Genomic DNA, 25,832 nt, shown 5'->3' on the forward strand with positions numbered 1-25,832 from the left:
TTACTTTTGGGATGCATTATCCAGAATGGGGGCCTGGGGGTCTCTGGATATGTTTGGAGCACCATTCCATACAGTTGCTAAAAACATTGAGACAATAAAAAAAAACCACCAACCTGGATTTATACAAGCTTAGTCAATATCAAGTACAGGGAGCAGGTATTGCCTTACTATTAGAGGCAAACATTGGGACTTTGGGAGATGGCCATGGCACATTTTAGATAACAGACCCCACACCTGAATTTGGGCAAAGGGTTTCTGAGCTACTTTGCAGGGTGAGCAACCCCCCCACCTTGCGCCAGTATGACAGTGGGGGGTGATTGGAGTGAATATGCTGGGCAGAAAGAAGGATTGAACTAGAAGAGGAACCCAGAAGGTACTGAGTGCATCGCATTAACAAGATGCACAGGGCTGCAGGGGCCTTTACAATAAAAGAAAAAGTAGTATCACTGGGGGGGGGGCCAGACTGGCTCTTTTCCTCTTCCACAAATGCACTTTTCTTCTTAATGCCTGGCCACTATATTCTTATACCATGCCCCATTATCCTTTGCTGTCACTGTACTGTACGTGCCCAAACACAGAGGATGCTGGGACACAAAAGAGTATGGTGATGCAGTAGCCTGAGCCAGCCGTGGGTCTGAAGTAAGCCCCTGGAATCACAGGGAGGTACCTAACAACTCAGCACCTCCCCAGTGGGGCTGGGACTCCACTGTCAGAATTCTTTTTCTAGGCTTGTAGGCTTCCAGCACAGAGGAGGCTGACCCAGGCCCCCATGCGACTGTGCGTTCTGCTTCATCTATAGTAACTGCACCTCCCAATCATTCTATCTTTTGGCCTAACTTAAAAGCATATGCTAGCTTTGCTACCCCGTGGCTCGCCAGGCAAAACCCACATGGGACTGCAGAGAAGATGGAAGTCCCCCAGTGAGCTCTGTTCCAGCACCAGTTAATATGAACTAACTCCATGTGTGCTTAGATGCAGAGAAACCCCAATCTTCATTAGAATTCACCAAACTATATATCTTAAATCCTTACATGTACACACATGGGTACTTACACAGTACAGGATATGTATTTATCAGGTTTTAATATTCTTAAAGTTTGGTGAATTTTAATGAAGATTGGGATTTCTCTCCCTCTAAGTATATATGGAGTCTGCTGCCTAGTGTAAAATGTGTGCATATTATCTGGTGCTGGAACAGAGCTCACTGGGGGACTTCCATTTCTCCCACACTGGGTAATCCCCTCGGTTTGCTTTAAACCCATACATTAGGTTTACTTTGGCCTTTAGTGCCACTATTCAGTAAGCAGATGCCCCTTTGGAAACATAAGGACAATGTTTAAGCAAGTGCACTCTGCAGATGGACATATATCGTAAGTAACACTTTACTGTACTGATTCCTTAGAGGGGCAATGAGAGATGATAACTAAAAAGAAAAAAATCAAGCATCTTTAAAGTAGAAGTTCTCCATATTATATGTTTTGGATCTTACAATGTTCAGGTAACTAGAGCAACATTCGAACTGTTTTTTTGCCTCTCTGTTCAACCTAGTTCTGCAATCTAAAGTGACTCCGGGTCAGCGACCTAAGCTACAAGAATGCAGATTTCATGATCATTATTTTCATCCTAACTTTCCTATTGAAAACATCTCTTACTCACACCGGAGCCTGGCATTTATGTCACTGTCTGGTTGCCAGGGACAGTGACCCTAGCACCCAGACAGCAACATTTCTCAAATTCAGAAACAGGTAAAAGATATGAAACATTAATTACAAATCTACATTATCACTGCCTGCATCATAATAAACTTAAGGAATTGTTCCTTTTTATACTCTTTGTTTGTGATATAATGTGTAGGTATCCTAGACTGTCGTTGGGGAATGAATAACATATAGAAAAATTACATTTACCCTTATACAGACCAATGTTTGGCTGCTTATGCATGCACCAGGGGGAGTATTAGTAGATAATAAGCAAAAGAATGAATACAAAGGGTATATGCAGAGACCACTGGGATCTTATGACAAGAATTAATATATAAAATAAGAAACAGAGACAGAGTGGAAGAAGCAGAAAATGTGTTACATGCCGTAGTATGCTGCTGCTCATACAGCTGCCCACACAAGCTAATGCCCTTAGAGGGGGAATGTGCACCTGTATATTCAATCTAAGGCCAAGTCAGAATAACCCCCTGAGACAGCAGCACTTTACAGGCCCTTTTGATTTTGTTGGATTCCTCTGTTTCAGAAGAAATGATGTAGGGTTGGAAGAGACTCAAATTACCCACCCCTAGAACCAGCAAGAGCAACATGCATCTCCGTGTTGCATGTTATGCATGGAATTGTGGGACTTGTAGTCAGTACACTATTATTAGCTGTTTTTACCCACCCCTATCTTCCACCATATACCACCCATGACTACTGGTCCCATCCCATATCTTATCATTGGTATCATATGGTAGACAGTTGCCTCTCAATGTTTAGAAGATGCGTGTAAGTGGAGATGCTGATGTACCAGCTAAAGAGCCTGGGTAAATGCAAGCTGGCACTATCTACAAGTCCCATAATTCTTTTCAGCCACAGGAAATTTTGTAGGGAGAACCTACTGACTGCCAAGGGTTGGTATTTGGTCCAGCAGAGCAGATTTTAGAAATAAACTAAAATCCTTCCTTTTACTGCTATCTAGGGGTATCATGCACCTATTAACCATAAAAATGCACTTCCTGTTTACCAAAACACTATGCTCTGCTTACATTAAACACAGGTGTATATTTCCCCTTTAAATAACGTAATCCTCCTTCATGCTATGTGGGAAGTGCAAAAGCAGCTGTGTGCAGGGGCTTCCATTGCAAACGAGGAATAAGCAATTGGAAAGCAAAGGGTTAGGAATAGGGGTGAGACGCAGAAGCAGCCCTGCGGGGTTCCTATACAGCTGAACAGAGCCGAGCCCTTCTGTAATGTTCTGTATTAGTCTTTTGTACATAAATAGCCTGTCAACTTAATTGAGAGGAGAATTGGCATGGGCTATGAGTAATGTAGATGTCTAACTGAAACTGTCTGGTTTCTAGATTCACTGATAGAAGATAATTGGCAAGTTAATCTGTTGGGGGGGGGGGGTCATTTCCTATTACTATAAAGCATTATGTGCAAAATGTAGGTAGAAAAATTGGTGCAACTTGCAGTCAGTCCATCTATGTCTCTTTCCCAGGTTAGAAGCTGCTACAGTTAGGCTGATGTCAGACGTGGCGTATGGCATATATTCTCGGCAAGCGGGTAAAACGCTTGACAAAAATACCGCCAAACCGCCTCCTACCTGTGCCTGCACCTGAATGAATGGAATACGCTCGGGTGCAGGCACATATAGCCGAAATACGCATAAAAATGCGAGACTATGCATTCTCTCGCGTTTTTATGAAGATATCAGCTACATGTGCCTGCAACCAAGCGTATCTCATTCGGATGCAGGCACGGGTAGGAGGCGTATGGCAGTATTTTCGTCAAGTGTTTTACCCGCTTGCCGAAAATATATGCCACGTCTGGCATCAGCCTTAGTGCCCAACTATTCACTCAAAGGGCACCTGTGACAAAATGGGCAACCTGTGGGTGGTCTAAGAAATAAAAGAGGGGGATTGGCACCACAGTATTTCTGTCTGTATGAAGAACTCCTGTGCTGTAATTCATGGACATAGAGGGAAAGCAAGGAGTTCATTATTATTATGTACCTAGAACTTCTCCTTTTGCCAAGCAGAAGCAAAGCAGTTGGCTACTTTCCCTTAATAAATACCTATTCTTATAGCCTCATACGCAGAGCAACTGGCATATTTTTTGTAATTTAAGTAGGTTTAACATTTGTGACCCCTACATACTAATAATAAGCACCTAAACAAGACAAAATCTAAGCCTAACTTCCCCGGGGAACTGCTTAATATAAGCTTCTTTAATTACATTAAGTCCCCAAAGGATGCAAGCAGTTTGCAGTTTGGGCAATAATAACCTTATTGGCTTACTACTTTCGGGCCGTTTGAACATAATGTCCCAGGGCAGTTCCCTCCCATTTCTGGGTGAATGGCCTTACCTGCAGGGGATGGCAAGTCAGATAACTGGCCTATATAGATGCTGCCAGACCTGCAGGTTCATATCATCAGACTAAAGAGTGAAACATGGAATTATTACAACATAAACCAAGAGCATTTGTATATACAGTTTAATTACCCACCCCCAATCAATGTCAATATTTTAATCTGAGTCAAGTTGTGGGGATGTGAGCAAATGGCAAACTCCCTTTAAGAGATCCAACACTTCTGCAGCACGGCTAAATCTATGCACACAAACGTGTCACCTCCATTACAGTAATACTGTCTGCAGCAATACTCGTTCTACTCTAATTCACACCCTACTGTTTTTGGGGTTTTTACATACGAGCTTTACTGCAGCCCCTAGGAACCCTTGCGTGAGAGAGCCTCTATAGAGATAATATCCATTTCCGTGCTTACATTCTGCAGAAAAAGTAGTGATTCCTGTGCTGCTGCATCCACAATCTTGTGTTGTGCACCAAACAGTGTGATCTGCGTTGCAGACCATTTGGGGGGATTTACACAAAAAAAAACTGTATGTAACAAAATTTGACCCACACAATCATTGCTTACCAGCTAAAACATAACAAAAATTATTTTGCCAGCCTTTGCTTGTCCTTCAACACCCTGTGTGTGCACCCTAGCACAGAGCAAGCCCCACTTGCCCACTGAACTCCCCCATTTGTGTGTGGGTATTCCTGGCTCATGCGTAGGGGCACAGTATTTAGCAGGCAGACACAAGTCACAGCATGCTGGAAAATACACTTGGCATATTAGGTGGAAGGGAATAGTGTGGACAAGCACCTTGTAGGGAAATGCCAAATGTGCAAGAAAAACACTGAACAACACCTCATAGAAAAATATTGTGCGAAGCAGGGAAGGCCAGAGGCACCGGCGTGGTCAGGGAAGGATGGGGAAGGACTCCTGTAAGGACAGAATACTTCATATCTGTGGGGTAAAGGATTCCATAGAGCTACCAAGATTTGGTATGTATCAGGAATACAGTGCAACTGTACATTAAAGAGATAAAAAAGAGCCCCTTGGAAATGATAAAGCAGAATATGTGTGTGTTTTACATAAAGAGCAACCACCTTACATACAACTTGTACTTGTGTGTGTTAAAAAACAGTGCGTTTTACAGTCTTATGTAGGTGGAAATATGTGTCACGTGTATTTTCTTTGCCTTCTCAGCAAGTCCAGTAAAGCTGCCACACACACACACATGAAAATATGTTAATTCTGCAACTTCACCAAGCAATTTCCTTCTTGCCTGGTGTTGCCCCCTAGTGGCGGGCTCACTTTCCCCCCCCCCTCCCCCACCCAGCACAATAATCAGACCACAATGGGGACCCATCAGCCAAGGTCAACAATCCAGGGCACAATGTCTTCAGCCAACAGGATAATTCTGCCCGGCTTATCTGATAACTGAGCCCCGATCAAGAAGGGCATTCTTTCGGGTCCATGGACAGGCCAAAACCTGGCTGTGTATGGCCAGCTTAAAAACAGGGGCAAGAGGTATCCTTCAGCTGTTTTGGAACTACAACTCCCAGCACTCTTTGGCTGTTGGTGGATATTGAACACTGAAGATAAACAGCAGCTGCACGACGACCACCTGGCTGGATAGCCCTGATCTATGCAGGTAGCCATTTTTAAATGTGAAAAGAAAAAAAAAATATACAAAGAATTGCATATTCCAAAATGTAAAAGAGCTGTTTGATCGAGAATAAGCATTCAAACTGTGAAGGTTAGTAGGAAAATACTCTCAGAAATCGACTGTACAAAGATAAAATTTGAACGTCAAAGTCCCATTATAATATAAAGTGCAGCGTAATCCATCTACGGGTTGGACAGTTACTCACAAAAGTCTAGCACGAGCAGTCTTTGCATAGCAGGACTCCTGCAAAGTCTAATACCCAAATGTCCTTCTGTACCCTCAGAACGAAAGGGACACAGGAGAATTCTCCGATTCGCAGAGCTTCTTAGACTTTTGTCTGTTTTCTTCCTGGACGTTTGCTGGAGACAAATCCCCATTGATCCCTGTCTTTAAGCAATGTGCAGGCCCTTAAGAGACAAGATGAGTGCATGTTACTATTGCAATTCCTTTCTTACATAGAGCCCACTTGAACTAAAGGTAATCCAGACTACATTTACCAATTCCTGTTTCATACGCCAAGCCTGTAAGATCTAGATGACTTTTGCTCTCTGGACTGATGCCAAAAATGTAGAATGGCTTATATAGGCAAGTCATATAATGAAAGCAAGTGTATTTTCATACAATTTACTACACTGCCCCAAATAAAAGATACATGTGTTCCTGGCCATCCTTACCCCCACAAGGTTACAAAACTACAAATCAATGTGTTATGGACTTACAGTCTCAGTTGCTAGGATATCTAAATTGGAAATACATTTTAACCCCATGTCTCAACCAAAAGGAGCCCCCAGACATGGCTTTCATAAATGCCTATAAGAGCAAATATGCATTCACCCCTAGCTCACTCTAACTGGCCTTTGGGCCCTTCTTACTGGGCAGTCCCACAGTTTGTGAACCTTTGCAATACAATGTGATGGATACAGATGCAACAGACACATATAGGAACAGCAGACACAGACTGATATAATCATTATATATTTAAAAGGAGTGCCACCAGCACTTATCTGATCCACAAAAACTATGCCACAGATCACGCATAGCAACTGAGCCGCAGAGCCTAAAATTAGAATAAAAATATACAATGTACCTTCCATTTCTTCTAAAAACACATCGTTATTACAGGTTTCTGTATCAGAATAAGCACTTCGCCGTCTATGAGTTGCCCGATGGAAGGATGAATCCTTATAGGACTGGCTGCCCCTGCAAAAGATATAAACATTTTATAGAGAGGAAGTATTTCCAGCAGAAAAAGGTTACTGACAGAAATGAATAATCCCCAGCTGCCAACACAACAGCCCAAGCAGCCTAAACATAATTAGCAGATCCCAAAAACCTGAATCCTGGTACCCAAACAGATCTAAAGTCTTCTGGCTGGCAGAAAGAGAAAGGTAAAATGAATTGGACATATTTATCATACAGTGTAAAATGAATAATGTGTAACATAAATGGCAAATTTATCAAGGTGTCGGTTTGCTGTCACAATAATTGCTAAATTTGTTGTGTAATTCATTAAAGTATAATTTTTATTTCTAAATTACACTGTTTACATAGCAAATACCATTTAAAATTTTATTTTTACCAACAAATGTATTTTTTTTTTTTTTTAGTTGTAATATTGGTGTGTAGGTACCACTCATTGTCCCTGAGTCTAAGCTTTCAGAAAGAGCCAGTGCTACACATTAGAACTGCTTTCAGGTAACCTATTGTTTCTCCTGCTCCCATGTAACTGGAGGAGTCCCAAGCTGGACTTGGATTTCTTAGGGAGAAGACACACAGAGATACACAGACACTGAAATTCAATAAACTTGATAAATATGGCATTTTTTTATGTGGTGATGCGTGGGGTCTTTGGTCACAGAATGATAAATAGGCCCCTAAATGCATATTCCTGACATGAGTTTTTGTCAGGAATGCAGAGAGAAAGTGTCCATGGCAGCAGAAGAAATCAACTAACCATTTGGAGATTGGCTACATCTCCAGTAGAGAAAGATTTCCTTTAAAAAAATAAACAAAAAAGTGTAGCCCCAGGATGACAGGTCCTAAGAATACACTAATCCAAGCTTAAAAAAGCCAGTATCAATTTCTCTACATAAAGTTAAATGAATGAGCTCAAAAAGGGAGTATATTTTCCCTAAGAAATTACTTACCCTTCAGAAATGTAAGTGCCTGGGTGGCTCATAGAGCGCTTCATCTATTAAAAAATAAATGAAAAAATATTAGCACTTTTAAGTCAGCAGGTGGTTGACAACATTATTCCTATAAAGCAGGGGTGGCCAGACCTTTTTCATCGGCGATCGACCGATGACCAGGGAATGCGGAAGTACGCGACGCAGCATACGTACGCATTCAAGCAGCACTTCTGTATCCCCGGCTTCATCGCGGTCCCCCAGAAATCTACAGGGGATCGACTGGTGGACTGCGATTGATGTATTGGCCACCCCTGCTGTAAAGGCTAATTCTACTTAATGTCTATATGGGCTTATGCAGCTTAGTTCCCATCAAGTTTAAGCTACTGTTTTATTATTACAGAGAAAAAAAGAAAATTATTAAAACAATAGATTTGCTTTTGCTTACAGTGTACTCTATGGGAGATGGACATCCTATAATTCAGAGCTTTCTGGATATCAAGTCTTTAGATAAGAAATCGGATACTTGTATATTACTCATATATTTACCCTAACCTTAAGTGCAAAGTTCTCTCTTGTCCAACCAATATAAACAGACATAAATGCACTAAGAGTAGGGCTCATTAAGTACCCTGGGTCAGTGCAGTTTTTTTGCTTACAGGAGCACCGGCCTAGGGTATCAGGTAAGTGATTACAATCACTGGAGGTGCCTAACATTTGGTACCCCTCAGCAATTGTGACTTTCCTACTCCTTCAATATGTATCACTGCTAAGCTATGAAATTATTATTGTAAACACCCCAACACTTAGGTAGTCCCTAACAAGTTATACTTAGTGAAAAAGTGGTATTGTGTGGTTCAGAAACACAAGAGGGTGCCATAAAGGATACATATTATGATAATATGCACTCCCAGCCCATTGATATTGTAATTATCAATCCAGAGAGGGTACAAATGTATTACTACCACATTATATGTTGCCCTCTCCTTGTTTTGCTTTTATACCAACCACTTTGTTCTGGCACTACAGTCCTTGCAGTACATGAGTAATGAGTTAGATTCCAACCAGGGCACAGTCTCTTTCTACTCCGACCACTGGATCCATCTAAGCATCTTCCCATACTGCCCAAACACACAGAATAGCTGTACTGTACCATTTGAACAGGAGAAGGAGACACAGCGGACACATCGTGTGGCACCAGCTGATACATCTCTGGTTTGAATTTGGCATTCGCAATCTTGACACATTCTTCTAGCGTGGTGATAAATGTATTGCAAGTTGCACTGAGCAGAGACGATGCTTCATTCATATTCTGAGAGTGAGACATGTAAGCAGAATGATTACTCCAATTACTGATGTGAGATTATATATATCCAGTACACAGAAGGCACTCACGCCATCAGATCTGCAAAAAGTAGTCCACAGTATCTGTACACATATCTGACGATGATCCTAAGGGGATCGAACCATGTGGATATAGGTACTGAATAAAAGACTACTTTTGCAGACCTGATGCGGGCGATTTAAACGCCCCCATGGGACATCAGCCTAAAACCTCAAATCAGAGCATCATGTAACATTAACAGATAACAGGAAATATATGGCCAAGTCCAAATAACACCAAATATAAAAAATACTTATTTAAACATATAAAAGGACTTATAGAAGTCATCCAGAAAGAGAAGAGAATCTGAAACTTCTGATCAGCTGAAAACTCTAAGTAATAGAGAGTTAAATTATTTTTCTTTCCTTCAAATGCTCTTTAAAATTAATAGACTAAGTCTAAATGCAGATGAGAGATTTTTATTTATTCAGCAATAAAATACTTTGGCTCTGGTACCAATTTACAAAGACAGGTGCTAAACTGCACAGTGAAGTTGCCTATAGCAACCAATCACATCCTTTGTTCATTTTTTAACATGACTACCATGGTTTTTCTACAAAGATCTTGCCAATTGAATTTTTTTTTTTTTTTTTTTTTTAAATATGTAGCTAAACCTCGGGAAAAGTAAAAGTATACTTCCGCCTAGAGTTCTGCACCTTTTGCTGAATAAAAAAAAAATCCGGTGCAATGTCCAGAGAACATTGTTGGTGGGTGCTGGACAGCCATGTCCATGCAAGAACGCAATGGGGCTCCATAAATACAGAGCCCCCCTGCAGACTGCACCCACCACAGCTTCCTAACTTCCACATTAGGGGACAGGCAGGGGCCAGCAATTCAAAGAGTGTAAGGCAGGGTGCAACATGCATAGAAATTGCACATTGCATCTGTTTTTTTGCATTTTGCACTCTTCCACTTGGTAAATAAGCCCTACTGCCTTCAGTCTATCCATTTAGTCTTTTCCTAAGTAGCCATGCATGAATAAACACTTCTAGTACTATTTGGCTCTGCACCAGAAGTGGCCCAACTCCACCCTTTAAATATCATTTCTAGTAGGCAAATATGACAGAATGAGCAAAAAGAGTACCTCAGTGCTAGGTGATGGACGGTGCTCATCGTGATTAACAAATTCCTGAATAGTATGAACCTGCTGCATTAACAGGTCGCAATAAAGACGGAGTTCTGACATTTTGGTTTTCAGAGATTCATTGGTTTCACTGATTTCTGCAAAAGAAAGGAGAACAGTAATATATTAATCCCCAGCAGAAAAGGTTTCACCAATATATCAGACTGTATTTAAGGACATGTAAAGGGTACTTCATAGGGGGGTGCCAAAATGTTAGGCACACCCCAGTAAATCAAATCCCAGGGCCATGTGCAGTAAAGTAAACCTGCCAAGTTTACTCTACTGTTCATCTGTGAACGCCAATAGCCAAAGCAAATGCTTTTGCCACAAGCCATGCAAATTTCTCTACAGCAGCACTTGGCTGGGGAAAGTCTCTAGAGATTTATTTCACTGCAGGGGTGCCTAACATTTTGGCACTACCCAGTGAAATACCCTTTACATGCCCTTTAGGATAGAGTATTGTTTACCAAGAGTTGTTGCCACAACACTGAATTCATGTAGCATATAAAAGATTACAACAATAAAAGTGTGTACCTAAAAATATACAGGTCAACTATACAAGTGAGCATGCACACCAGCCCTGTTAATCTGCAGTTGCAAATCCACTTTTTGTCCATAGGGAGGCGACAGAATAATGTGACCTAGGATGCAGACACCGGTATATTAACATTTAAGGGAGAACTAAAATGACTGTGGCTAGAAATGCTATATTTTATATAAAGAACTTTAGAAGCCCAGAGGCTTAGAAGCGATATATATCAGTAATGACCCATAATTCCAAAATTGTTTATAGAAACATAGATTTTGGATCTCGTTAAGGGTTATGTCTACTGTACACCAAAGGCCAAACAGAGCAGTTAGAAAACCACAGCCAAGACACTTTCATCACTATACACCAATAAGCGTAGGGGCATATTGTCAGCCTGCACTTATCCCAAAAGCTTTTGGTTTCATTGCAGGTGACACTTTATGCTACTGAAAGCAGCCCTTTGGGCAAACACAGAGGGCTACAAATGTCAACCTTAACACTGATAATGTATATCTTTTAAATCAGGGATCCACAGACTTTCCTACTCATGAGCCACAGTCAAATGTAAAAAGACTTGGAGAGCAACACAAGCATCATAAAAGTTCATGGAGGTGCCAAATAAGGGCTAAGATTGGCTATTAGGCAGCCTCTATGCACACTATCAGCTTACAGGGGGGTTTATTTGGTAGTAAATCTTGTTTTTATCCAACCAAAACTTGCAACCAAGCCAGAAATTCAAAAATAACTACCTGGTTTGCAGCATCCAAGGGGTTGGAGAGCAACATGTTGCCCCCAAACCACTGGTTGGGGATAACTGTATTAAATAAACCTTCACACTGGGGTGTCAGGCACTTGTGTTGTTGTTTTACACAACTAAAAGCACAATTATTATCTATAAATAGGGGATTCTTATTAAGAGAATATATGTATCTGAGACACAATATGATGGTAGCATATTACCTTTTTCTTTCCTTGTTCTGTTATCCGCCAGGCAAGCTTTGGAACTACCTAAGGCAACCAGCCACCTCTGTCTTTCAGCCGCATTTACTGCTTTCACATAAAAATGCTGCTCCCCTGGGATTATCAGCTCCATTCTTGTGTTGTCTGTTGAGTGAACTAAAAAGACAAAATTGTTATGAGACAAAAAACTGTACTTGTAAAATGTAAGGTTAGTTGATCCCATTTGTCACTTGACAACAGAAATAAAAGGAAAGATAAATAGATCTAGGGTTACATTTACTAACCATTGGATTTTTTTCTTGATTTGGATTTTTAGCGCTAAAAGTCACAGAAAAAAAAGTTGTGTTTTTTTCAGCTTTACTATGCATCCAAACGGCGAGATCATGTAGAAGTTAATGGCAGAGGTCCCTTTCCTTTTCTTTGAAAATCCTTCTTTTGTGTTGACGATCTTTTTTTGTCCGGCAGTTTTTCTCACACAAACTTCATTTTGGATTTTTTTGTAAATGTCAGACATTCGAGGAAATAAGTTTAGTCAAATTTTAAAATTAAAAATATTAGAAATTAGTCCCTACAAGTTCTAAGTGGGTATTTCAAAAAGTGTTGTGTTTCATTCATTCATTCTATTGGCTTTAAATCATATAATCTTACCTTTAATTTCACAAACAGCCATTTTAATGCTGCCTTTACTGCCCTTGCACACATCGTCCTGTGAATCATAGTAGGAGAGAATCCCATTGTCTAAAACAAACCAGCGAGGCTGCCAACCTGTGGTACACAGATAAAGGAACTGGTTAGGCCTGCCGACCATCCTATTTATTTATTGTGGTTTATTTAGAATTAGAATTAAAGAATTATGTGTGAAAGCGCAGGAACAGAAAAGACATTAGTAGAGGATACAGGAACACCCCAAAGCAGTGGGGGGGAAGCGGACGTCAGCACAGAGATACTTACGCCACGGAGCTCACCCCTACAGTACAACACACTAATACTCAATGAACGCATTGGTGTCACTAATTTGCATAAACTAGTTATTTTTTTTTCTGTATGTCGTGGTTATTGTTTGGGATGAAAAGGAAAAAAACCAGGTTAAAAAAACAGGAATACTAAATCCTTGCGTGCAAGTTTCAGTGCCCTGGAATGAATAGGAAGGTAAATAAGCATGGCAGCTATCAGTCATTACTTAGACATGACCGGAGCTTAGTGACGTTGGGAATAGCACACACAGCAAATATCTTACTAAGCCTAGTTATCCTGTTAAAGCAATTGTATTAACAGATTAACATGGGAAGGTGTGGAAAGAATAGCAAGCAATAAAATTTCTTAGCTAATTTCTCCATAGTTAAAGCAGCCCCAAAGAGGTTACTTCTTAAAGAAACAATAACACAAAAATAAAAGGTGTATCAATATATCAATTAATATAATGTACTATTGTGCTGCACTGGTAAATATTTTGTGCTTGCTTCAGGAAAACTACTATAAATTATATAAATAATCTGCTGTGTAGCCATGGGACAGCTATTCAAATTGAAATAGGGCTAAATGGCACAGTTGTTACATTGCAGATATGCTCTGTAAAACTCCATTGTATTCTACAGAGCTTCTCTGTTATTTGCTATGTAACCTGTGCATTTTCTCCTTTTTCCAGCTTGAATGGCTGCCCCCGTGGCTACACAGCAGCATGTTTATATAACTATAGTAGTCTTTCTGAACCAAAGACACAACTTTTACCAGTGCGGGCAACAGTACATTACATTTGAATTACTTTAAAACAATTTTTATTTTTTTGGTGTTGCTGTTCCTTTAAAAAGACCCTTAAAATGAACTTGCATGACAGTGGTATTCTAATGGATTTTGAAATTGGTCATATTTATACTTTTTGATACAGAAGTTTTTTCCCTTCTGTTTTGCAGATTGCCAATAAAAATGATCTAATTACTAGTGTTCCATTTCTGGCTATATTACTCTTTCTGCCTATAGGCCAAACAGGGCAAAGTACACCAGCCATCTATTACCCCTGGGTAAGCTCGGACCCATCTGATTGTGGATTCCCATGTCAGGTCTTAAATACTGTACTTACCCAGCTGTGTTAGTTACTTTGTAAGAAAAATAAGATTATTACTTATATAACTTTATGGCCTCCCACACACCAAAAACATTATTTAATGTGACAAAAATAAATATATTTGTACAACTTTTTTCACAACCATACATGATGGTCTGCTTGTAACTCCCACAGACCTTTGCCCCACTCTTTGGCTGAAAGTCATTCAAACTCATCTTTACCTTGTTCCAACTTGAAATCTTAGATTTCAGCACAGAGTTTTCCAAAGAACCTGTGCACTGCCCATCATGGAAAGCAGTGGGAGTTCAAAACACAGAATGCAGCATTTTAACATTGGAACAAGTGAGGGAAAGGTCTTGGGCCAACACCTGGATCATAATTGCTGCCAATGTAGGCTGTTGGAATGAGGATCACATCAATGTACAGATGCGGCCCTCAATCCGAAGGCAAAATCAAACCTCCCCGAACGATATCTGGCCAACTTTTGTCCAGATATTAGTCAGGCACCATACACAGGCCAATTTATCAGCCCATGTATGATCACCTCATAAGCTATCAATGGGAGAAACTGAGGCAAAATACAGGTATGTGACCTGTTATCAAGACTTGGGATCAAGTACAAGATACAGTTTTATAATTATAGAGAAAAAAAGAAACCATTTTTAAACATTTCAATTATTTGCTTAAAATGGAGTCTATGGGAGATGGACTTTACCTAATTCTAAACTTTCTAACTAACAGTTTTCCAGATAATGGATGCTATACCTGTATTTTATTTATCCTACTCCCAGATTTTACTTGGCTACGCACTTGGCAAAAATACATAGCTATATAAATGTCAGTGGTGTAAATAAGGCCCCTGCAGCCCACGCAATGTGGGGGGCTCTGAGCCCTGAATGGCCCCACTGCTGCCGGGATCTGAGAGAACCTAAAAGCGCCTGCTGCCACTGCTACTTCCGGGTCACCGCCGCCTGCACCTGGAAGTGACATCACTCTGCAAGGGGGGCCCAAAAACGGTAGTTACACCACTAATGTGTATGGTTTTACTGGGGTGTTGAGTAGGATTGTAAATTTGCACAACTTGAATTTGCTCCGTATCTTTACTTGGTTATCAGTTTAGTGCAATAGCCTAGTGGTGCTAGAGTAATGTATGTGCAGGTGTATGTGGAAGCTGCCTCTGAGAGAAGTGATTTAGTTCTTGCCGGACAAAAGCTATACAATGTATTCTCTTTCTTTGTATTGTGTTCAGTGTTATCTACCACTTGTTATTTGCTCCTATTTTAGTCCCTTTTGTATTCTTGCACAGAAATGTTCCCACCCAGTACCACTGTTCTATCCTAGTTTAACAGAAACCATATTGTATAGGCCCAGACTTTACCAATGTGAGATCTATATTTAGTTATTGCATTGGGGTGGCTACTACCTTGGGTATTACACCCATGGCCGGCACACATTACAAAGGACAGCTAAAGCCCTGAATAAACCTGGGCTATTTTTGTCAGGCTTGAGGCACAGGGCTACAGTGCAAAAAGGATTAATGTTTCCAGGTACTGTGGGCTGGCTCAGTTACTACCTCCCCAGGTACAATAAAGGAGACTACAGGATGTTAGTTTACTGCGTGTATTTTCCAGCTTCTCAAAGCAAATAAGCATGCTGAAAGCCAATTCACTCATTGTGGCAGGGGATGCGAGCAGTAGTAAGCATTTACACATTTACTCATCTCATTATCATAGTAATGCAAACATTTGTTTCAGATCCTAGTCATCTGTACAATAATGAAGGCTTAATGGATACTGATACTATTAAATATAGATGTACACTAATGCTCTATTTGTGGGCTTCTAATCCAGAGCCTCTCATGAGAGAGAGAGTGGGGCATTTCAAAATAAAATCATACAATAACAGACTAGCATTGTATTCCTATAAGCAATACCTACAAATTGAATCAACTTCATATTCCATAATGCAGTGGTGCAACAAACCAAGTGTACAACAGACAGTGATGCAAACAGGACTCAGGCCCTAATCACTTGAGCTCACAACCTGAAAGCAAGTTTTGTTAAATATTGCATTAAAAGAAAACTATACCCCCAGAATGAATACTTAAAGTTGATATCATAATAAGTGGCCTATTAAAAAATCTTACCAAATTGGTGTATATATATATATATATATATATATATATATATATATATATATTTATTATATATCTTTTCAGCCACCATATATACCGTGTATATCTTTTCAGCCACCATTTTGTGATGGGCTGTGAGCTCCCTCAGAGATCACCTAACAGGAAATAATGCAGCTCTAACTGGAAAAAGTGTGGGAATAAAAGACAGAACTTTGTCCATTTGTTGGCTGATGTGACCTAACACGTATGCGTGCCGTATGATGGAGCAGGGTTTTACAGATGAGGTATAATTTTCCTTTAAGGAAGAACTAACCCACCCCAACCAGACCAGTGTCTGTAAGTTAAAGACCTGTAACTTTATAACTGCTGAGTAACACAGCAGAATTGCTTGTTGCCATATTGGGCCACTTCAAATTCTCTCTCTCTCCATAGCAGTGATAGCAGAGTTATCATTTCAACCCTTTAAAAGAGGACACTAATTGAATACACAGGCTGCAAGTTGGATGGTAGGGGGCAGGGAAGGGGATATCAGTTAAAGTTCCCCATGATGTAAATGAGATCAGTCTTTGGAAGTTTAAAGCAGCAGTGGAAAGAATGAGATTTGCAGTGCAATAGATATACATAGCTGGGTATCAGTTTCCCTAAAGCTGAAGGGCAGAGTGACATTAAGAGGAGAACAATGGCTGATGCTTAAGGAAACTGCAAAGAACTGTGAGAGAGGGTAGGCAGCCAGACCTTGCTAGCCTATACTAAGGCATTAATCTATACATGTATATAAGGACTCTATATCATAGAGCAGGATTCATGCATATTCTAGTCAATCTCTTGGTTTCTGAAGCTAACACAAATTCCTATATCTATGATTCTTTTAAGCTCAGCACAGGCCAGCAGTTCCAATTGGTTGGCAGCTGCTCAATCTTCCATACAAGCTCTACTTTGCATGGGCACAAATGAGAATTGCACCACACACAAGCCAATCAATTTCATTATACCTGTACCCTAAGGGGCTGATTTACTAAGACACGATTTTGAATCCGAATTGGAAAAATTCCGATTGGAAACGAACATTTTGCGACTTTTTCGTATTTTTTGCGATTTTTTCGGCGTCTTTAAGATTTTTGCGTAAAAACGCGATTTTTTCGGCGTCTTTACGATTTTTGCGTAAAAACGCGAGTTTTTCGTAGCCATTACGAAAGTTGCGCAAAGTCGCGATTTTTTCGTAGCGTTAAAACGTGCGTGAAATGTCGCGCCTTTTAAGTTTTAACGCTACGAAAAAGGCGCAACTTTGCGCGCAAGTGTTAACGCTACGAAAAAATCGCGACTTTGCGCAACTTTCGTAATGGCTACGAAAAACTCGCGTTTTTACACAAAAATCGTAAAGACGCCGAAAAAAATCGCAAAATTACCGATCATTACGAAAAAAACGCAATCGGACGCATTCGGCCCGTTCGTGGGTTAGTAAATGTGCCCCTAAGGGTCACAACACACGGAGCCAAAAAGGTGCATTAGTTTCATAAGTACATCTACAGTTCATCAGTCTATCAAACTGGCCAACAGGGCTTACAGTTACATAGCAGATAAGCTGTGTGGACTGCAATAGTTTTTGTTGTTATGTAGAAAGATAAGAAGAAACAAATGGCATTTATAGAGAAAACTATAGAGTAAAAACCTTCAACATATAAAAAAAGAGCATGGTGCCACATCTCTCAGCAGCAGAGTAGATATATCCCCAGTGTATGCATTTGGGTGAACAGGAAAAGAACCACATTTGTTGTGTATGTGCCCTGCTTTATTTACTGGCAGTCTACCATCTGCTATTGTGATCCTCGATATAACCCCAGTATTTGCACAATACACGACTACTGGTAATTCTAGTATAATAAAACTATTTTCATTAACATTACAAATATCTACTTCTGATATCAGAAGGAGACATGTATAAATTCAAGGGTCAATGGGACACTGCTAGGATATTAAATACAATAAGGAATAATAGCTTTTTTCTGGTTGCTAGGGTCAAATTTTCTTTAGCAACCAGGGACTTGCTAAGGTAGAGTTGCAATGAGAGACTGGAATATGAATAGGACAGGGTCTGAATAGAAAGTAATAAGAAAAAATAATAATAAAAATTGCAGCCTCACAGAGCAATAGATTTTTGGCTGCCAGGGTCAGTGACCCCATTTGAAAGCTGGAAAGAGTCTTAAGAATGCAAAAACGGTACAAAATAAATAATTAAGATCAAAAGTTGCTTAGAACTGGCCATTCTATAATATACTAAAAGTTAACCTAAAGATGAACCGCCCCTTAAAAGTTATGGCCAACCCATCACTGCACCCAGCATGCTCTGAGTACCACAGTGAGTTACAGCACCATTCAGGCATCATAAGGAATCATACAACCCTACCTAAAACAGATAAGGTGTACATCAGACACAAAGGAAATTCATGAGCTTTGCTAAACAACACCTTTCAGAGTTGCAGGGAGTTGCAACCTGGTTGCTAGGTTAAATTTGACCATAGCAACCAGATAGCTGCTGAAATTCCAAACTTGAGAGCTGCTGAACAAAAAGCTAAATAATTCAAAACTCGCAAATAAAAGATTAAGACCAAATGCAAATTGTATCATATTACAAGTTATTGTAAAGGTAAAGAACCCCTTTAAACTGAAGAGTTTACAGCTCTCAGTCTGCTCAAGGGCCCAATAGCCTGCTTTGTATAACTTTACAAAATATAATGTGGCCCTGGCATATGAGGTATGACAAGTAATTCAGCCACGCCATGTAAAGTTGAATGGCACTGTTTTCCAGGAAACTTTATTCACTGTACTACTCCTTTTAAACTCTGAACCTTGTAAGTACTACAGTGTTTTACAATAACTTTTTAAATGAACTTCACAAAAGGGTTAATTTGTGCAACAGGAAACCGAAGGCTAAATATGAAAATCCTCCTACCTGAAAACAACATTTTGTTCCTTTATGAACATGTCACATGCAACAACCTTTAGAACTGTGAAGATACGAAAACACTTTAACCCATATATTTTAGTGTAAAAATAACCACTCATATCAGTTGCTTTTACTGTGGCTCTTCCCTTTAAAGGGGTGGTTTGTCCTCAGGTTAACATTTAGTATGTTATAGAATGGCCTACTCTTAGCAAGTTCTTAGCAAGGTCTTAATTTTTTTTTTATAGTTTTCCTTTTCTCTTTTGACTCTTTCCAGCTTTTAAATGGGGGTCGCAGACTCCAAAAAAAAATTTGCTCTGTGAGGCTACAATTTTATTGTTACCTTTTTTTACTTACCTTTCTATTTAGGCCCTCCTCTATTTATATTCTGTCCCTCCTTCAAATCAATACCTGGTTGATGGGTTAAATTGGACCCTAGCAACCAGATATCTGCTAAAATTCCAAACATGAGAGCTGCTGAACCAAAAGCGAAATAATTCAAAAACTACAAATAATAAAAAATGAAGACCAACTTCAAATTTTCTTAGAATAGCCTTCTCTGCATCAGACTAAAAGTTACCCCTTTTAGGTCACTTCTCCTTGAAGCTATACACATCCAGCATAGGCAACCAAGTGAATGGACCCGTAATGTTTTATGCCATTCGTAAACATTATAAAAGCCTCTGGTCAATTGCTTTGTTTTGTTCTAAAATCATCTGTATATCACCAGTGAGTCACTTCTAATTTGGTTGTATTTTACTTATACAGCAAAACATAAGAGAGCTCACTTTGGATGTGCAATTATGCCTGTAATTTGGATGTGTCATATTGCCTGCCTAAGCACGTATATTATTCATAGAGCTCAATAAGAGTGTGCAGGGTTTTTAACCATTGGGTTCAATGAAAAATTAAAAAGTTTGTATGATACCTTTCACCCATATCTACAGGCGGCAGAAGTACATAGAAGAAGTATTTTACAACCATAATCACAAGCTCTTGTATTTGATAGAAAACAAAATATTTTCAAAAAAGGTTTATTTTTCAGTTAACACTTTTGTTAATAGAAAGCTAAATACAGAAGACACCAGCAAAGCAGTGAGGTAACACAGCATTCCTATACAACTCAGCCCATTATAAGATTGCATTTAACCTCTCTATGAAAAGAGAGTCGCTAACACCAACCTACAGTATTTACTTTCCATTTAAAGGGAAGAAAGAAGAACTAATCAGTAAATGGGACCCAGCTCAGCTGGAATTTGATTTGTAGCAATAATAAATCATCTTGATATGTAATAGGCTAATGGAGTTACATAACTAAAGAACATGTCAGGGGAAGGACAACTTATTACCCTTGCAGGTCATGTCCTGGAGGGCTACAGCCAAGACACTACTGGATAGTGTTTGAAGGGTTCGTAATAAAGGTCCATTTTATCCTTGGTGCAGGTATCAGCCTGGCCTACAAAACACTTAATAATTCAGGTATGTAAAAGGCAATCCACCAAGATAATTACAGGACAGCGCCTTCTTAAGTACTAAATAAATGTAGGTTTAATTTCTATGCAATCACTGCTGTATGGGTGGTACAGGATTGGAATGGATGGAATTCTGGGTCACTGGCTCTAAAAACTTTGCCAGCATAGAATAGTAATAGAGAATGTAGTAATTAAAATCTTGTAGATTAGTATGTGTCCATCGTTTTCCCCAAGGCAGGAGCAGCCTGTTATAGAATGACTTTATTAAGAACTTAAAACTGTCCTCAAAACAAATTAATTTAGTACAGGTCCATGGAATCCCTTATCCGGAAACCCGTTATCCAGAAAGCTCCAAATTACGGAAAGCCCATCTCCTATAGACTCCATTTTAATCAAATAATTCAGAATTTTAAAACTGATTTACTTTATCTCTGTAGTAATAAAACAGCACCTTGTAATTGATGCCAGCTAAGATATAAATAATCCTTACTGGATTCAAAACAATCCTATTTGGTTTATTTAATGTTTTATTGATTTTTTTAGTAGACTTAAGGGAATAGAAATCCAAATTACGGAAAGACCCCTTATCCGGAATACCCTTGGTCCCGAGCATTCTGGATAACGGGTCCTATACCTGTATTTCTTTACTCAGTACAGGTATGGAATCTGTTATCCATAAACCCGTTATCCAGAAAGTTCCGAATTACAGAAAGGCCATCTCCCACAGACTCCATTATAAGCAATAATAATAATAATAATAATAATAATAATATATAAATATATTTATATATTAAATATATTATAATAAATATAATAATAATAATGTTTAAATGATTTTTCAGTGAACTTAAGGTATGGAGATCCAAATTATGGAAAGACCCCTTATCCGGAAAACCTCAGTTCCCAAGCATTCTGGATAACGGGTCCCATACCTGTACTTCTAATGTGGCTTTCCCACTATTAGGGTTACTAATGCAGAATATGTAGCTGCATTAGTAACCCTGATAAAGACTTCAGTTACAAAGAAAGGACAGCTGTGTGCTACATACTGTAATTATGTGAAAAAGAACCAATGTAACCCTATGGACGAAAAACTAATGCAAGCCACATGGCTGAACATAACACAGTATTCAGTTACCTGATGTGATCTAAGAAAATTAGATCCACAAATCTGACCAGGGGATGCTGAGACTTGTAGTTCCATTGAATATGTAGCTGTATTCGTAACCCTGATAAAGGCTACTGTTACAAAGAAAGGACATCTGTGTCCTACATACTGTAATTATGTGAAAAAGAACCAATGTATTCAGCTACTTGATGTGATCTAAGAAAATTAGAGCCACAAATCAGCCCCACAGAAATGATAAATCGGCATCGGAATGTGAGTGCGAGAGAGGGAGTGGGGGCACTGTGGCTCATTTACTAACACTGTGCAATTCAGCACCAGTACAGTAACCCACAGCAACCAAATTTGGCTTTCGGTTTCTAACATGTAGTAGATATTTTAAGACATATTGTTGATTGGTTTCTATGGGTTTCTACGCTGGTGCCAAACTGCCCAGTGTTCATCAAAAAGGTGGCACCCAAGCTCATCTGGACCGCAACAAGGATTAAATCTGCAGTCTGAACAAGCCTTAAAGGTAAGGGGAAAGTTATTGTAGGCAGAAAATTCTTGGGTGTAATGTCACGTTGCCATTTTGTGCCAGACTTGATATTGTGCTGCTGATCATAGACCCATCAATCAGTGCAGCGGGTCCCATTTAGAACAGGTACATTCTATCAAACCTGCACCCCTCCAGTTAAGTTTACACACCCCCACCCAACGTGCCGGGCAAATGATGCTGAAAGCTGTAGTTCAGCGGCCACGACTAGAACGATAAAGGTTTTGTATCTATAATATTACATGATAATGATGTAGCAGTTAATGAGGGATCCTGGGAATTGGAGAGTTATATGCTAACACCTAAAGTTAGAGGGAAAATGAACCCCTATCAGTACCAGCAGCAGGAGGAGGGGGGGCATTCCAATAAAGCAGGCTGTTGTTAATCTACACCACACAGCTGGAGGGCTGCCAACTGGGCATCTCTAATGTATATACTGACACTATCAAACAACTGTAAACCCTTATAATATGGCCTTTGTCATGATAGCTACCCACATACCAGCCCCAGGTAGGGCCCTGACCAGAATGCCCCCTTTCCCCTATGGGGCTGCTGTACGTACCTGTGATGTAGTTTGTCCATTTGTACAGAACCCCTTCCATAGCTCAGACCCGCCCCCTGTCAGGAGTACGTGCATCCCCGGTCGGTGCTACACCGCGCTGCCAGGCAGGGGACTGGGCGGAATGCTCATGGCGCTACCGAGGTAGGACGCTCCCGCCTTGCAGTGCCCGGACACCGCTCTCCCTTTCCCCATCCAGCCAGCCAGACGAGCTGAGAGTGCGGCGCCTCCCCCTGCCTCTTTCCCCTGTAGGTTGTTCCCTGCTTGACCTGATGGCGTCGCATTCACTTCCGGGACAACACGGAGGTCACTTGTCTCCGTCACTGAGCTGCAGCTCTCAGTCCGACTCCTCAGTGTACCGGCACAGACACGCTGCCTGACCAACCCCAGCAGCAAAGCATGGCAGTAGGAAAGATGCCAATGAACGTTTTCTCATTAGGGTTGGTAATAAGCACCCCCTCTGGGCGTTTGTGAGAGTTTATACAGAGCAAAATGAATGCAGTTGTACACAAACCCAGGACTGGATCGGTATCGCCTAATGACCTGGGGTTGAGCTGACGTTCCATTCATACACAGGGCAGTATGTGCGTTTCTTATCATGGCCAGAGGGGCACTGGGTGTAGGGAGGGGCACTGGTCAAGAGATTGCCTATCCCAGGAAAGTCTAGTGTGCAGTAGGTATAGCCTTAAAGGAGACATATCCTATAAAAATTATGAATGTGCCAGGGAATTATACTCCTCTAGATATAGAAGGATTGTGCTTAAAAAGTTGTGTTTCTGACTGATTTATTGAGAAATTCCACAAAAACCCCACTAGCCCCGCCCATCTGTGCCACTTCCTGCTGGCTGAATTCTCTGGATGAGCTGGGGAGCCGGCGGCTCTCAGTACCCTGCACTGTAGGATAGGAACCAATCAGCAGCTAGGCTGACCTGATAGGGAACTGAAGCCTGTCTGTGCTTGTGTGCCTGCAGGGCTGTGATTGGCTATCCCCCTCCTACTGTGCTTCTGGCAGGGACCGTTAGGACACGCCCACTCTCCATTTCAAACTCTGACAGAGAAGTGAGAGGATCTATAGGGAGCTCCAATAAAGGGGCCATTGTTACAGACAGGATTAATGTTTAGCCCAAAGGGAAACCAGCACCGTATATTATTCATAATTGCCTACAAAATTAGGGTTTTCCCATTTATCCAATATGTCTCCTTTAAAGGGCTTGTTTGCCTTCAAATAAACATTTAGGGGCTGATTTACTAAGACACGAATTCGAATCCGAAAAATTCCGATTGGAAAACGAACATTTTGCGACTTTTTCGTATTTTTTGCGATTTTTTTCGGCGCCTTTACGACTTTTCGGAAATTGTCGCGACTTTTTCGTTACCAATACGATTTTCGCGAAAAAACTTGAGTTTTTCGTAGCCATTACGATTACGAAGCCTCCCATAGGACTCAATGGCACCCTGCAGCTCCAACCCGGCCCAAGGAAAGTCTCCCATAGGACTCAATGGCACCCTGCAGCTCCAACCCGGCCCAAGGAAAGTCTCCCATAGGGCTCAATGGCACTCTGCAGCTCCAACCCGGCCCAAGGAATGTCTCCCATAGGGCTCAATGGCACTCTGCAGCTCCAACCCGGCCCAAGGAAAGTCTCCCATAGGGCTCAATGGCACTCTGCAGCTCCAACCTGGCCCAAGGAAAGTCTCCCATAGGGCTCAATGGCACTCTGCAGCACCAACCCGGCCCAAGGAAAGTCTCCCATAGGGCTCAATGGCACTCTGCAGCACCAACCTGGCCCAAGGAAAGTCTCCCATAGGGCTCAGTGGCACTGTGCAGCTCCAACCCGGCCCAAGGAAAGTCTCCCATAGGGCTCAGTGGCACTGTGCAGCTCCAACCCGGCCCAAGGAAAGTCTCCCATAGGGCTCAATGGCACTCTGCAGCTCCAACCTGGCCCAAGGAAAGTCTCCCATAGGGCTCAGTGGCACTGTGCAGCTCCAACCCGGCCCAAGGAAAGTCTCCCATAGGGCTCAGTGGCACTGTGCAGCTCCAACCCGGCCCAAGGAAAGTCTCCCATAGGGCTCAATGGCACTCTGCAGCTCCAACTTGGCCCAAGGAAAGTCTCCCATAGGGCTCAATGGCACTCTGCAGCTCCAACCTGGCCCAAGGAAAGTCTCCCATAGGGCTCAATGGCACTCTGCAGCTCCAACCCGGCCCAAGGAAAGTCTCCCATAGGGCTCAATGGCACTCTGCAGCTCCAACTTGGCCCAAGGAAAGTCTCCCATAGGGCTCAATGGCACTCTGCAGCTCCAACCTGGCCCAAGGAAAGTCTCCCATAGGGCTCAATGGCACTCTGCAGCTCCAACCCGGCCCAAGGAAAGTCTCCCATAGGGCTCAATGGCACTCTGCAGCTCCAACCTGGCTCAAGGAAAGTCTCCCATAGGGCTCAGTGGCACTGTGCAGCTCCAACCCGGCCCAAGGAAAGTCTCCCATAGGGCTCAATGGCACCCTGCAGCTCCAACCTGGCCCAAGGAAAGTCTCCCATAGGGCTCAATGGCACTCTGCAGCTCCAACCCGGCCCAAGAAAAGTCACCATACTGAAGCTTGAATGAATCCGAACGCTACGAAAAAATCGCAACATTTTGCGCAACTTTCGGAATGGCTACGAAAAAGGCGCGACTTTTCGCGCAAGTTTTAACGCTACGAAAAAATCGCCAGATTTTGCGCAACATTCGGATGGCAACAAAAAAGTCGCGATAATTTTCCGAAAAAATCGCCAAATACCGATCATTACGAAAAGAACGCAATCGGATCCATTCGGCCGGTTCGTGAGTAAGTAAATGGGCCCCTTAGTATGGCAGATTCACACCAATAGGCTGAAATATATGGCCCTACTGGCTAATAACCACCAAAAGAAAACCAAACACAAAACAAATATGAGGCAAACCCGGTGTCTATACAAAAAAACTGTACTGTTTCATAATATTATTTATTGAATATTTACATATGTTCTTACCTCTGTCACTCCTTTCTTCACCCTCACTTGGGTAACATAAAGAAACCACTACGACGATCTTCTCTTTCTTAAGGTGCCCATACACTATAAGATCCGCTCGCTTGGCGACCTACGGGTGGGCGATATCGGGTAGAAAGTAACTTAAAAAAAAATAAT

The 25,832-nt window shown here is 41.2% G+C and overlaps 1 protein-coding gene across 1 annotated transcript; it reads right to left on the reverse strand.

The window, feature by feature from the left end:
- Positions 1 to 5,753: 5,753 nt before the first annotated feature.
- On the reverse strand, positions 5,754 to 22,866 carry plekha3 (pleckstrin homology domain containing A3). The gene is given in 8 exon segments (NM_001126728.1): positions 5,754 to 6,130; positions 6,811 to 6,923; positions 7,871 to 7,914; positions 9,003 to 9,161; positions 10,318 to 10,454; positions 11,846 to 12,001; positions 12,494 to 12,610; positions 22,678 to 22,866. Coding segments are annotated over 8 exon segments (894 nt in total). The 5' UTR covers positions 22,718 to 22,866; the 3' UTR covers positions 5,754 to 6,002.
- Positions 22,867 to 25,832: the final 2,966 nt, after the last annotated feature.

Source organism: Xenopus tropicalis, chromosome 9, assembly GCF_000004195.4.
Source record: "Xenopus tropicalis strain Nigerian chromosome 9, UCB_Xtro_10.0, whole genome shotgun sequence".
In the NCBI taxonomy this organism is placed as follows: Eukaryota; Metazoa; Chordata; class Amphibia; order Anura; family Pipidae; genus Xenopus; species Xenopus tropicalis.